Source organism: Pan paniscus, chromosome 15 (genome assembly GCF_029289425.2).
Source record: "Pan paniscus chromosome 15, NHGRI_mPanPan1-v2.0_pri, whole genome shotgun sequence".
Classification (NCBI taxonomy): Eukaryota; Metazoa; Chordata; class Mammalia; order Primates; family Hominidae; genus Pan; species Pan paniscus.
Window position 1 is genome coordinate 23,986,810 of NC_073264.2, and position 13,636 is coordinate 24,000,445.

At 47.0% G+C, this 13,636-nt stretch overlaps 1 gene segment (V, D, J or C); it reads left to right on the forward strand.

Annotated features, from left to right (window-relative positions):
• Nucleotides 1–11,848, forward strand: part of LOC100994878 (T cell receptor alpha chain constant-like) — a 349,562-nt gene extending 337,714 nt beyond the window's left edge. The window contains 4 exon segments of the C gene segment in view: nucleotides 7,209–7,481; nucleotides 9,338–9,382; nucleotides 10,256–10,363; nucleotides 11,303–11,848. Coding sequence covers nucleotides 7,209–7,481; nucleotides 9,338–9,382; nucleotides 10,256–10,362 — 425 coding nt within the window.
• The last annotated feature ends 1,788 nt before the right edge of the window (nucleotides 11,849–13,636 follow it).

Consider the following 13,636-nt stretch of genomic DNA (forward strand, 5'->3'; position numbering starts at 1 on the left):
GACTCCAAGTGCAACCAAGTAAGTACCCAAACTTAGGCTCTGGCCAAAGACACAGAAAGCCCCTACTCTGCTTTCTTAGATGATGAATCTGTACTTCCTGAACTAATTTTTCATGTTTCTTTATGAGGCTTGAATATCTTGAAATTTTAATTCCTAGCCACTAGCTTAATAGCCTGTTTTCTAATGGTAGTATTTGCCAACGGGAATTGGCCATTTCATCATTGCAGAGACAGATTCCTTTGAGACAAAAGATCTTTATCAGAAATGAAACTGTGACTGATTATGCCAAAAGATTTATTTTTGTTCCATTTAGTTTTCATGAAAGGTGATGAATTATGCTTCCCAAAGACTCTGGGCATTGGACACACTTTCTCAAAACTGCACATCCAATTGAGAGATACAGGAAGAACTTAGAGCCTAAATAATGCCATAAAAATAACAAAAAGTTTGTAAAAAGGAACCATATAGAAATTAAAGAAGAAATGAAATAGTCTTAATAAAAGAAGATAACAGAACTGCATTAGAAACGAATGGAAATATTTAGAGGGTTTATGTATTCAACAAATATTTATTGGACAATTATTTTATTCCAAGCACTATGTTAAGTGTGAGGAAGGGAATGGGAGGGAAGGGAAGGGAAGGAAAGGAAAGAAAGGAGAGGAAGTAGAGGAAGGACTGGGAGGGAGGGAAGAAGGAAGAAAAGGAGGAAAGGAGGGAAGGAGGGAGGGTCTCTGCCATCCAGGGAAGGAGGGAGAGTCTCTGCCATCCGGGAGCTCAGAGTGCAAACAGACAACTATAGCCCATTGTCACCATGTCATAGTGGAGGTACATGCAAGTTGCAATGGAAGCACAACAGAAGACATGACTAGCCTCCAATTCTCATTGCCTGGTACATACACACATCCTCCACTATACCTTAAGCTCCATGAGGGCAGGACCCTTTTTCATCCTCACAGCTCTACAGCTCAGCACAATGCCTGGCACATAGGTGTCACCAAACAAATGATTGTGGGGAAAAAAATGCCTTCTGGCTAGATGAGTTATGATTTATACATTAACAAATATTCTCTAACAGAGAGAGTTGTTAGACCTCAAAACCAGGAGATTGCAGAATCCATCCAGATGTCTGTGGTGGGAGAAGGCCCATCTCTCAGGGAAGAGCACCTCTGTATTTATCTGTTCATATGTGTGCTTCATCAAAGCCTCTTCTCAGCCATGGTTCAGGCTGAATTTATAAAGCTTGAAACCTATCATATTTCTCAAGAACCAGAGATCAGAGGTGGAAGGTTTACAGTATCTCGATAAGTAAGCAGTACAAATGAGTTCTAGCAGCAAAAAAGAAAGAGGTCTAATGATACATATATGAAGTCTGTCTCCACTTGAGAGACCTCCTAGAAAAGATTTGTTCTAAGGAAACTTTTCTCCATTAGGAGCAGAATCATCTTGGAAATATACAGCTCCAAGTTGTGTTAGAAAGGTGTGTACAAAGAAGACCAAAAATTCACATTTGGAATAAGGCGTTAAAGTTGCCATTGTTTCTAGTAGGGAAACCCTGCAAAGTGTTGGGGCATCGTAGATCCTGCATGTTGACGCCTGCAACTTATCTGCCCCGGAGCTGTTCCGACAGTGGCTGGAGCATTTGCTGCACAGTTGCATAGGTGTTCAACAATTGCCGAAATAAAATGAAGCTATTTCATGAGGATTAGAAAGAAATAATCAGCATCAATGAGGCCTCTGATGCATCTTCAGGAGTGAGTAGGAGGAATGAAGACCTGGTAGGTGAGACTTTTCTCTCTTGTCAGAGAAAGTTTGACTTGGGGGAGCCTGGAAAACAGGGGCAGGAGATGGAGTGCCCCAGCCAGGCTTGCCCTGCCCAGGTCAGAGTTCTTGTAAAGCACCATCTGATTGTGTGTTTTCTGGTGGCTACAATAAGCTGATTTTTGGAGCAGGGACCAGGCTGGCTGTACACCCATGTGAGTATGACCAGTGCAAAAAGAACTGACCACTTGTCTATGAGAAAACAGGTGATGATTTATAGCAAACTTGGGGATATATTGAGAAGCACTCATTTTCCATTCCTACAAGCTCTCTTGGTGACTTAAAATGTTCCCATTTCTCATATGAAACACAGAAGTGCCAAGAGCCAATTGCGTAAATGAAAATCTGAGCAGAATAATTTATAGAAACATAAAAAGAGTTCCAAATAATGAGTGCTTTCAAGCGAAGCTGATAATATCGGCACCAGATAATCTGAACATTCAGGAAATTAGCTAAGTGCCCTTGGGGGAAAGAGATGAGTTAATGGCAAACACAAATTCTCTTTTATTGCAGCATGTAGCTAAATTCCCTGGATTGGCTAATAAACATGGTATGGGGATCCCTACTCATAGAATCTTCCTCTCTGGAGTTAGGAGAGTTTTCAGCTTCCTCCTAAGGGTAAAAGTGGCCCAGACCCCTAACTGAACGGCAAGTATACCACATGCAATTACAAGGTATAGAGGCAGCAATGCAGAGGGAGGCCCACAGACCTGGGGAAAATCTGGGCTCTACTCTCACTGGCTGTTTTCAATAAAGCCTCCACTTTCTCAACAGCAAAATGACTATAACTACATCATAATAATATGAGATAATGGCCAGAATGTAAAAAGTGATCAATAAGTAGTAGCTTTTCTAAAATATTATTATAATTATTATTATTGAGGCTTTGCTTATACTAAGGTTTACACTATCGTAAAGGGAAAGGAGAATCGCTTCTTGGGAAATAAAAAATGTAAGCAACAAAGACCCAAGGAGCCTGTTAGAATCTTGCTCTGGGACCCCAGTGGCTTCCAGCAGATTAGCATCAAGAAGGTTATCTCAAAGACCTTACCCACAGTGGGGGTACAGCAGTGCTTCCAAGATAATCTTTGGATCAGGGACCAGACTGAGCATCCGGCCAAGTAAGTAGAATGAAGCAGGAGAGCAAGGGAGGATGGACAACTATTTCTTCTTTGTCCAAAATGCCAACTTGAACCCAGGTATTTTCCTCTGTGGGCTCCAAAATGGTTTCTTCCACCCATCCCCAGAAAATCCTCCCATCCAGCACTCAGTGCTCTGCAGACATCATCCTTAGGCTGGGACCTTAGGAACCATGAGGCAGGCAATGAGCGAGTACTCCTGAACCTTCCACAAACGTATCCAAGATACTGCTGCCTGGAATTGAGGTTTTTGTTCTACTGAATTATTGGTTTATTGAAATCATATGAAGTCACAACCTCAGCCCAGGGAACCACAGCAGAATGGAACAGGAGGAGAACTTTCGTATCAGAAGCAAAATTTCAGTGCAAAAGAGCAGAAGGTTTAGGCCTGGCGTGGTGGCTCACGTCTGTAATCCTAGCACTTTGGGAGGCCGAGGCGGGGGGATCACAAGGTCAGGAGATCAAGACCATCCTGGCTAACACAGTGAAACCCTATCTTTACTAAAAATACAAAAATTAGCCGGGCATGATGGCACGCGCCTGTAGTCTCAGCTACTCGGGAGACTGAGGCAGGAGAATTGCTTGAACCCGGGAGGCAGAGATTGCAGTGAGCTGAGGTCGCATCATTGCACTCCAGCCTGGGCGACAGAGCAAGACTCCTTCTCAAAAAAACAAAAAAAAAAAAAAAGAAGAAGAAGGTCTAACTCTTAGGAGTATGATTCTCCTGCTCTCCTGCCTTGTGGGGGAGATCAGTGTTTCTCTTATTTAAGTAATAGGTAGGTCCTGTGAGTTTCTGCAATGGTGTCACCTATGGTGTGAATACTGGAGGAACAACTGATAAACTCACATTTGGGAAAGGGACTCATGTATTCATTATATCTGGTGAGTCATCCCAGGTGGCACCACGTGCAACCCCATGGGCCAGTGTCACTAATCCTTTCTCTGGAGATATCACTTATTACTATGGTGAGGCTTGCTGTAGATGTTGTAACTAATTTTCTTACAGAGGTCTGGGAAGGGAAAAGCATCACTATCTATCTTGAATATTCATGTTTCTCTAGGTCAAACACATTAAAATTTGACTTTAATCATTCAATGGGTATTGTAAAATGCCTTCTATGTGACTATCACTCTATAAAATGTTAGACTGAGTATGAAATGTGAGATAGATTCCTGTCCTGTCCTCAAGTGGTATAAAAACTAGACAAAGGTACTGAACTATTGTAAATTAAGCAGCCAGAAAACTATTTTAGTATTGACCAGTTGATGATGTCAATGGACACAATAGAGATTCAGAGGGGATAGGGTGCTGGCTGAGAAGTTGGCCTAGACTGAGAAGTTTCCTGTGGTACAAAGGATTCATTGAGCCCTGAAGGATGGATAAGATCTGTATGGGCAGAGAAAGGAGAGAAGGGAAGTTCTGGGCATAGGGAACAACAAGAAAGAAGGCATGATCTTGGGAATAATCAAGGCACATGCAAAGTAGCCTAAGTATACATCTGATAATAAAATTGGTTGAAAAGTAATCAGAGAAGATGTCTTTTTAGGCATGGAAAAAGGAAATATTAGAGCATTCAACAGAATACAGAAATTAGGGCCAGGGCCAGCCGTTGGGAAACTGAGAATCCGATTTAGAGATGCAGACTAGAAGTGAAGGTGAGAGCAGCCAGCTATGGTGCCGCAGACCTCCCCTCTCCTTCCTCAGTGGGCTCTGAGAGGGGTCATCCCACACCTTAGAGGAGGAGAAACCTAAGGGATTCTGTAATAGAGACACTGGGCATGGTATGAAAGTATTACCTCCCAGTTGCAATTTGGCAAAGCAACCAGAGTTTCCATTTCTCCCCGTACGTCTGCCCATGCCCACAGTTTCCTGATGCTCACTAAAGCCTCAGTGGGACCCAGAGTGAGTGTCACTAATTCTGATTTCTGGATCCCTAGTGCCCAAATACAGGGGACAGATTTAATGGTAAGGAAGCTTTAAATCACTGCTGTGTCCCTAGGGACCTAAAGCACTAGAGCACATGTGCTTCTGCAGTTCATTTTAAATTTAAAGGACAGCTTAGGATCTAGAATAGCTGAACTTCCACATCAAAAAATTGGTTCCGTCTTGCCAAGCCTACCTTCTGATATCATCAGTGATGGGATGTGTTTTTCTTACTAGGGTAGAATAGGATGTCTCTCCCCAAAGGACTCTGGCAGACAGACCCTAAACACCTCCAAATTAAAAGTGGCAAAGAGATAAGGTTGAACTAGACATACATGGGGATAAAAAGTATAAAAGGTACATGGGATGAAAGGATAAAAAGGCTAAAAAAAATTAAGTACCTCTAATTCAGCCCCTGTTGCCATTTCTCAGAGTCTTGTGTTCTGTGGCATTGCGCTTTCTAGACCAACGGTGTCCAGTAGAACTTTCTGTGGCAATGGAAATGTTCTGTCAATCTGCACTGTCCCATACAATAGCCACCAGCTACATGTGGCTATTGAGCTCTTGAAATGAAGTTTCCATTTTTAATTGAAAACATTTTATTTCACATTGACTAATTTTTATTTCAACAGCCACAGGTAGCTAGAGACTATTATACTAGTCAGAGCAGCCTAGATCTTCTCCAGTCTGACACCCACCAGCCCCAGGACTTGAGTGAGTGTTTAACCAGGACTCAAAGTTGGGTTTCTGCCCCACAAGGCCACCCCCTTTCCTCTTTAAAGCCAACCTGCATCTGGTGGCCCCTGATCCCCTGCCTTGAGGATCGGCACTTCCAGACTCCTCTCCCCCTCTGCAGTGCTGTCCAGTACCCCCACTGATGACTAACAATCAGGGGGACGTGTTGGTAGAGCTAATGGCTTTCTGTCTGTCCCTTCCCAGCAAAGGAACTATGCCTTAGGGCCTTCACCCAGAGTGATGTCAGGCTGCCCAAGTATGAGGAGGGAAGTAGGCAGAATCCTCTGGAGCCAAAGCTCTGGGTGTCTCTCCCCTCTGACCATGGAGCCCACCCCTGCTCCACTGCTCCAGGGACAGCCCTATGCTGCAGGCAGCTCTGCCCCCACTCAGCATCCCAGGGGCTGATTTCTTTGGTTTTGGATCCAGCTGGATGTCTGCATTGCCGAGGCCACCATGGCTGGCTCAGCAACTGTCGGGGAATCACCAGGGTCTGAGAAATCTTGTGCGCATGTGAGGGGCTGTGGGAGCAGAGAACCACTGGGTGGGAAATTCTAATCCCCACCCTGCTGGAAACTCTCTGGGTGGCCCCAACATGCTAATCCTCCAGCAAACCCTCTGTTTCCTCCTCAAAAGGCAGGAGGTCGGAAAGAATAAACAATGAGAGTCACATTAAAAACACAAAATCCTACGGAAATACTAAAGAATGAGTCTCAGCACTAAGGAAAAGCCTCCAGCAGCTCCTGCTTTCTGAGGGTGAAGGATAGACGCTGTGGCTCTGCATGACTCACTAGCACTCTATCACGGCCATATTCTGGCAGGGTCAATGGCTCCAACTAACATTTGTTTGGTACTTTACAGTTTGTTAAATAGATGTTTATATGGAGAAGCTCTCATTTCTTTCTCAGAGGAGCCTGGCTAGGAAGGTGGATGAGGCACCATATTCATTTTGCAGGTGAAATTCCTGAGATATAAGGAGCTGCTGTGACTTGCTCAAGGCCTTATATCGAGTAAACGGTAGCGCTGGGGCTTAGACGCAGGTGTTCTGATTTATAGTTCAAAACCTCTATCAATGAGAGAGCAATCTCCTGGTGATGTGATAGATTTCCCAACTTAATGCCAACATACCATAAACCTCCCATTCTGCTAATGCCCAGCCTAAGTTGGGGAGACCACTCCAGATTCCAAGATGTACAGTTTGCTTTGCTGGGCCTTTTTCCCATGCCTGCCTTTGCTCTGCCAGAGTTATATTGCTGGGGTTTTGAAGAAGATCCTATTAAATAGAAGAATAAGCAGTATTATTAAGTAGCCCTGCATTTCAGGTTTCCTTGAGTGGCAGGCCAGGCCTGGCCATGAACGTTCACTGAAATCATGGCCTCTTGGCCAAGATTGATAGCTTGTGCCTGTCCCTGAGTCCCAGTCCATCACGAGCAGCTGGTTTCTAAGATGCTATTTCCCATATAAAGCATGAGACCGTGACTTGCCAGCCCCACAGAGCCCCGCCCTTGTCCATCACTGGCATCTGGACTCCAGCCTGGGTTGGGGCAAAGAGGGAAATGAGATCATGTCCTAACCCTGATCCTCTCGTCCCACAGATATCCAGAACCCTGACCCTGCCGTGTACCAGCTGAGAGACTCTAAATCCAGTGACAAGTCTGTCTGCCTATTCACCGATTTTGATTCTCAAACAAATGTGTCACAAAGTAAGAATTCTGATGTGTATATCACAGACAAAACTGTGCTAGACATGAGGTCTATGGACTTCAAGAGCAACAGTGCTGTGGCCTGGAGCAACAAATCTGATTTTGCATGTGCAAACGCCTTCAACGACAGCATTATTCCAGCAGACACCTTCTTCCCCAGCCCAGGTAAGGGCAGCTTTGGTGCCTTCGCAGGCTGTTTCCTTGCTTCAGGAATGGCCTGGTTCTGCCCAGAGCTCTGGTCAATGATGTCTAAAACTCCTCTGATTGGTGGTCTCGGCCTTATCCATTGCCACCAAAACCCTCTTTTTACTAAGAAACAGTAAGCCTTGTTCTGGCAGTCCAGAGAATGACACGGGAAAAAAGCAGATGAAGAGAAGGTGGCAGGAGAGGGCACTTGGCCCAGCCTCAGTCTCTCCAACTGAGTTCCTGCCTGCCTGCCTTTGCTCAGACTGTTTGCCCCTTACTGCTCTTCTAGGCCTCATTCTAAGCCCCTTCTCCAAGTTGCCTCTCCTTATTTCTCCCTGTCTGCCAAAAAATCTTTCCCAGCTCACTAAGTCAGTCTCACGCAGTCACTCATTAACCCACCAACCACTGATTGTGCCGGCACATGAATGCACCAGGTGTTGAAGTGGAGGAATAAAAAGTCAGATGAGGGGTGTGCCCAGAGGAAGCACCATTCTAGTTGGGGGAGCCCATCTGTCAGCTGGGAAAAGTCCAAATAACTTCAGATTGGAATGTGTTTTAACTCAGGGTTGAGAAAACAGCCACCTTCAGGACAAAAGTCAGGGAAGGGCTCTCTGAAGAAATGCTACTTGAAGATACCAGCCCTACCAAGGGCAGGGAGAGGACCCTGTAGAGGCCTGGGACAGGAGCTCAATGAGAAAGGAGAAGAGCAGCAGGCATGAGTTGAATGAAGGAGGCAGGGCCGGGTCACAGGGCCTTCTAGGCCATGAGAGGGCAGACAGTATTCTAAGTACGCCAGAAAGCTGTTGATCGGCTTCAAGCAGGGGAGGGACACCTAATTTGCTTTTCTTTTCTTTTTTTTTTTTTTTTTTTTTTGAGATGGAGTTTTGCTCTTGTTGCCCAGGCTGGAGTGCAATGGTGCATCTCGGCTCACTAAAACCTCCGCCTCCCAGGTTCAAGTGATTCTCCTGCCTCAGCCTCCCGAGTAGCTGGGATTACAGGCACCCGCCACCATGCCCAGCTAATTTTTTGTATTTTTAGTAGAGACAGGGTTTCACTATGTTGGCCAGGCTGGTCTCGAACTCCTGACCTCAGGTGATCCACCCGCTTCAGCCTCCCAAAGTGCTGGGATTACAGGCGTGAGCCACCACACCCGGCCTGCTTTTCTTAAAGATCAATCTGAGTGCTGTACGGAGAGTGGGTTGTAAGCCAAGAGTAGAAGCAGAAAGGGAGCAGTTGCAGCAGAGAGATGATGGAGGCCTGGGCAGGGTGGTGGCAGGGAGGTAACCAACACCATTCAGGTTTCAAAGGTAGAACCATGCAGGGATGAGAAAGCAAAGAGGGGATCAAGGAAGGCAGCTGGATTTTGGCCTGAGCAGCTGAGTCAATGATAGTGCCGTTTACTAAGAAGAAACTAAGGAAAAAAATTTGGGGTGCAGGGATCAAAACTTTTTGGAACACATGAAAGTACCTGTTTATACTCTTTATGGCCCTTGTCACTGTGTATGCCTCGCTGCCTCCATTGGACTCCAGAATGAAGCCAGGCAAGAGCAGGGTCTATGTGTGATGGCACATGTGGCCAGGGTCATGCAACATGTACTTTGTACAAACAGTGTATATTGAGTAAATAGAAATGGTGTCCAGGAGCCGAGGTATCAGTCCTGCCAGGGCCAGGGGCTCTCCCTAGCAGGTGCCCATATGCTGTAAGTTCCCTCCAGATCTCTCCACAAGGAGGCATGGAAAGGCTGTAGTTGTTCACCTGCCCAAGAACTAGGAGGTCTGGGGTGGGAGAGTCAGCCTGCTCTGGATGCTGAAAGAATGTCTGTTTTTCCTTTTAGAAAGTCTCTGTGATGTCAAGCTGGTCGAGAAAAGCTTTGAAACAGGTAAGACAGGGGTCTAGCCTGGGTTTGCACAGGATTGCGGAAGTGATGAACCCGCAATAACCCTGCCTGGATGAGGGAGTGAGAAGAAATTAGTAGATGTGGGAATGAATGATGAGGAATGGAAACAGCGGTTCAAGACCTGCCCAGAGCTGGGTGGGGTCTCTCCTGAATCCCTCTCACCATCTCTGACTTTCCATTCTAAGCACTTTGAGGATGAGTTTCTAGCTTCAATAGACCAAGGACTCTCTCCTAGGCCTCTGTATTCCTTTCAACAGCTCCACTGTCAAGAGAGCCAGAGAGAGCTTCTGGGTGGCCCAGCTGTGAAATTTCTGAGTCCCTTAGGGATAGCCCTAAACTAACCAGATCATCCTGAGGACAGCCAAGAGGTTTTGCCTTCTTTCAAGACAAGCAACAGTACTCACATAGGCTGTGGGCAATGGTCCTGTCTCTCAAGAATCCCCTGCCACTCCTCACACCCACCCTGGGCCCATATTCATTTCCATTTGAGTTGTTCTTATTGAGTCATCCTTCCTGTGGTAGCGGAACTCACTAAGGGGCCCATCTGGACCCAAGGGATTGTGATGATAAATTCTGAGCACCTACCCCATCCCCAGAAGGGCTCAGAAATAAAATAAGAGCCAAGTCTAGTCGGTGTTTCTGTCTTGAAACACAATACTGTTGGCCGTGGAAGAATGCACAGAATCTGTTTGTAGGGGGATATGCACAGAAGCTGCAACGGATAGGAGGTGCAGGAGCCGCAGGCCTCCCCCACCCAGCCTGCTCTGCCTTGGGGAAAACCGTGGGTGTGTCCTGCAGGCCATGCAGGCCTGGGACATGCAAGCCCATAACCGCTGTGGCCTCTTGGTTTTACAGATACGAACCTAAACTTTCAAAACCTGTCAGTGATTGGGTTCCGAATCCTCCTCCTGAAAGTGGCCGGGTTTAATCTGCTCATGACGTTGCGGCTGTGGTCCAGCTGAGGTGAGGGGCCTTGAAGCTGGGAGCGGGGTTTAGGGACGCGGGTCTCTGGGTGCATCCTAAGCTCTGAGAGCAAACCTCCCTGCAGGGTCTTGCTTTTAAGTCCAAAGCCTGAGCCCACCAAACTCTCCTACTTCTTCCTGTTACAAATTCCTCTTGTGCAATCATAATGGCCTGAAACGCTGTAAAATATCCTCATTTCAGCCGCCTCAGTTGAACTTCTCCCCTATGAGGTAGGAAGAACAGTTGTTTAGAAACAAAGAAACTGAGGCCACACAGCTAATGAGGGGAAGAAGAGAGACACTTGTGTACACCACATGCCTTGTGTTGTACTTCTCTCACCGTGTAACCTCCTCATGTCCTCTCTCCCCAGTACGGCTCTCTTAGCTCAGTAGAAAGAAGACATTACACTCATATTACACCCTAATCCTGGCTAGAGTCTCCACACCCTCCTCCCCCAGGGTCCCCAGTCGTCTTGCTGACAACTGCATCCTGTTCCATCACCATCAAAAAAAACTCCAGGCTGGGTGCGGGGGCTCACACCTGTAATCCCAGCACTTTGGGAGGCAGAGGCAGGAGGAGCACAGGAGCTGGAGACCAGCCTGGGCAACACAGGGAGACCCCGCCTCTACAAAAAGTGAAAAAATTAGCCAGGTGTGGTGGTGCACACCTGTAGTCCCAGCTACTGAAGAGGCTGAGACGGGAGGATCGCTTGAGCCCTGGAATGTTGAGGCTACAATGAGCTGTGATTGTGCCACTGCACTCCAGCCTGGAAGACAAAGCAAGATCCTGTCTCAAATAATAAAAAAAATAAGAACTCCAGGGTCCATTTGCTCCTAGAACTCTACCACATAGCCCCAAACAGAGCCATCACCATCACACCCCTAACAGTCCTGGGTCTTCCTCAGTGTCCAGCCTGACTTCTGTTCTTCCTCATTCCAGATCTGCAAGATTGTAAGAGCCTGTGCTCCCTCGCTCCTTCCTCTGCATTGCCCCTCTTCTCCCTCTCCAAACAGAGGGAACTCTCCCACCCCCAAGGAGGAGAAAGCTGCTGCCAACTCTGTGCCCCCCCTGGCAATGCCACCAACTGGATCCTACCCGAATTTATGATTAAGATTGCTGAAGAGCTGCCAAACACTGCTGCCACCCGCTCTGTTCCCTTATTGCTGCTTGTCACTGCCTGACATTCATGGCAGAGGCAAGGCTGCTGCAGCCTCCCCTGGCTGTGCACATTCCCTCCTGCTCCCCAGAGACTGCCTCCGCCATCCCACAGATGATGGATATTCAGTGGGTTCTCTTGGGCTCTAGGTCCTGGAGAATGTTGTGAGGGGTTTATTTTTTTTAAATAGTGTTCATAAAGAAATACATAGTATTCTTCTTCTCAAGACGTGGGGGGAAATTATCTCATTATCGAGGCCCTGCTATGCTGTGTATCTGGGCGTGTTGTATGTCCTGCTGCCGATGCCTTCATTAAAATGATTTGGAAGAGCAGAGACTGTGCCTCTGTTTGACTGGGTTTGGTAGGAGTCATTTTCTGCTTGCTGGTGATCACTAGCTGGGCAGAGAAAAACCAAGGCATTTGTCTATGATGCTGTCCAGGAAGCCTCATTCAACAAGCTGCCTAAGTCAACCTCTTCTTGGAATAACCTCTAAAAGCTTCCGCTTAGCAGGCTATGCTGAGGGCCAGGAAAACCCACCTACCAGCTTGGACCCCTCCTCTCCCACTCTCATGCCACGCCACGGGACCACCCATAACAGGAGCCCACACACGTGGGTGGCAGAGACCTGCGGCAGACAGGGACCACACAGCAAGTGTCCCCAAAATGCCACCGACTGTCTCCTGCCCTCCAGGAGCATTTCCTTTGCCTCTCCTCTCAGACTGGGTTTCCACTGAAACTGTGCATTGTCTCACAAATTCGTGGCTGGGGACCACCCACCACTCTGCTGCCTGATCCAGCCCCACGCCAGCCCTTTGAGGTGCCCAAGCTGACACCAGGAGCAAGGTTGAGAGGAAGCTGTGACCCCAGCAGGACTTTATGTTCCCACCATCCCGGATGTGAGAATGAGGAAAAAAGGAGATGAGCTGTCTCCCCACAAGCCCAGAGATTTGACCGAGGAGAGTAGAGGCCTCGAGCTCTCACCTAAAAGACATGGGGCTCCCTGGGGTCCACAGCTCACTGCGCTCTCCCTCCTGAGACTCCTGCTGCCAGAGCACCTTTCCCCAGGGTCATGGATGCTGAGGGGAACACAACTTAGAGACCACTCCACCATCCACCCAGCAAGCACAGCTACCAAGACCCAAAGCTGAGGCTTACCAATGCTCAGGGTGGGAGGGGATTCCATCCCTGAATAACTCCATGGTTCCCCTATGCGTCTGACCATCCCAGCCAGAAATACATAAATCCTCTCAGCTACAATTCAGGCCTGCTTCTTTTCATAGGGATGAAGCTACAGGTTGAGTATCCCTTATCTGAAATGCTTGGTACTAGATGTGTTCAGGTTTTGGATTTTTTTTTTTTTTTTTTTGAGGCTGGGGGTGGAATATTAGCATTATACTTACCAATTCGGCATCCCTAATCTAAAAATCTGAAATCCAAGATGCCCCAGTGAGCATTTCCTTTGAGCATCATGTTGGCATTTAAAAAGTTTCAGATTTTGGAGCATTTCAAATTTCAGATTTTTGAATTAGGGATGCTTAACCTGTACCAGCTTTAATAGGTGACCTACAGCACGTCCCTCCCCTCTACAGGCTTATGTGTTGACACTTAATGAAATGTCGGGTAGGACTGGAGGCTACCTCCCACTCCCTGCACCTCTGATTCTGTGGCCCCTGTAGAATTAAGAACCAGTGTCCCTTCTCCTGGTCAGCCCTACTGAGGGGAGTCACAGAATCCCCAGTTCTTTCTAAGCTGCCCCATCTCTCACCTAAATACAATCCCCTTAAAGAACACCAAAGGGAAAGGGCTCAGACCTCCATCACAGCAGGGTCACTCTCACACGTGGTAGGACCATACCACCTTCACAAAAGCGGGGTTTGCCACCTTCGGGGAGCTCTGGGGGGCCTCTACCTCCTCACCAGTCTGACACAATGCCAGAGATTCCACCACTGGGAATTTCTTATAATTAAAGCATTCTCTTCCCTGTATTAAATGAAAATGCCCCTGGGAGAGTTAATAGAGCAAGCCTTTATCAACCATTAAAAACTGAGGGCCAGTTAGTTTCTCTTTCTTTTCCCCCTGAAGTGGTACTTCATTTTGTTTTATAGAAAAAAGATTC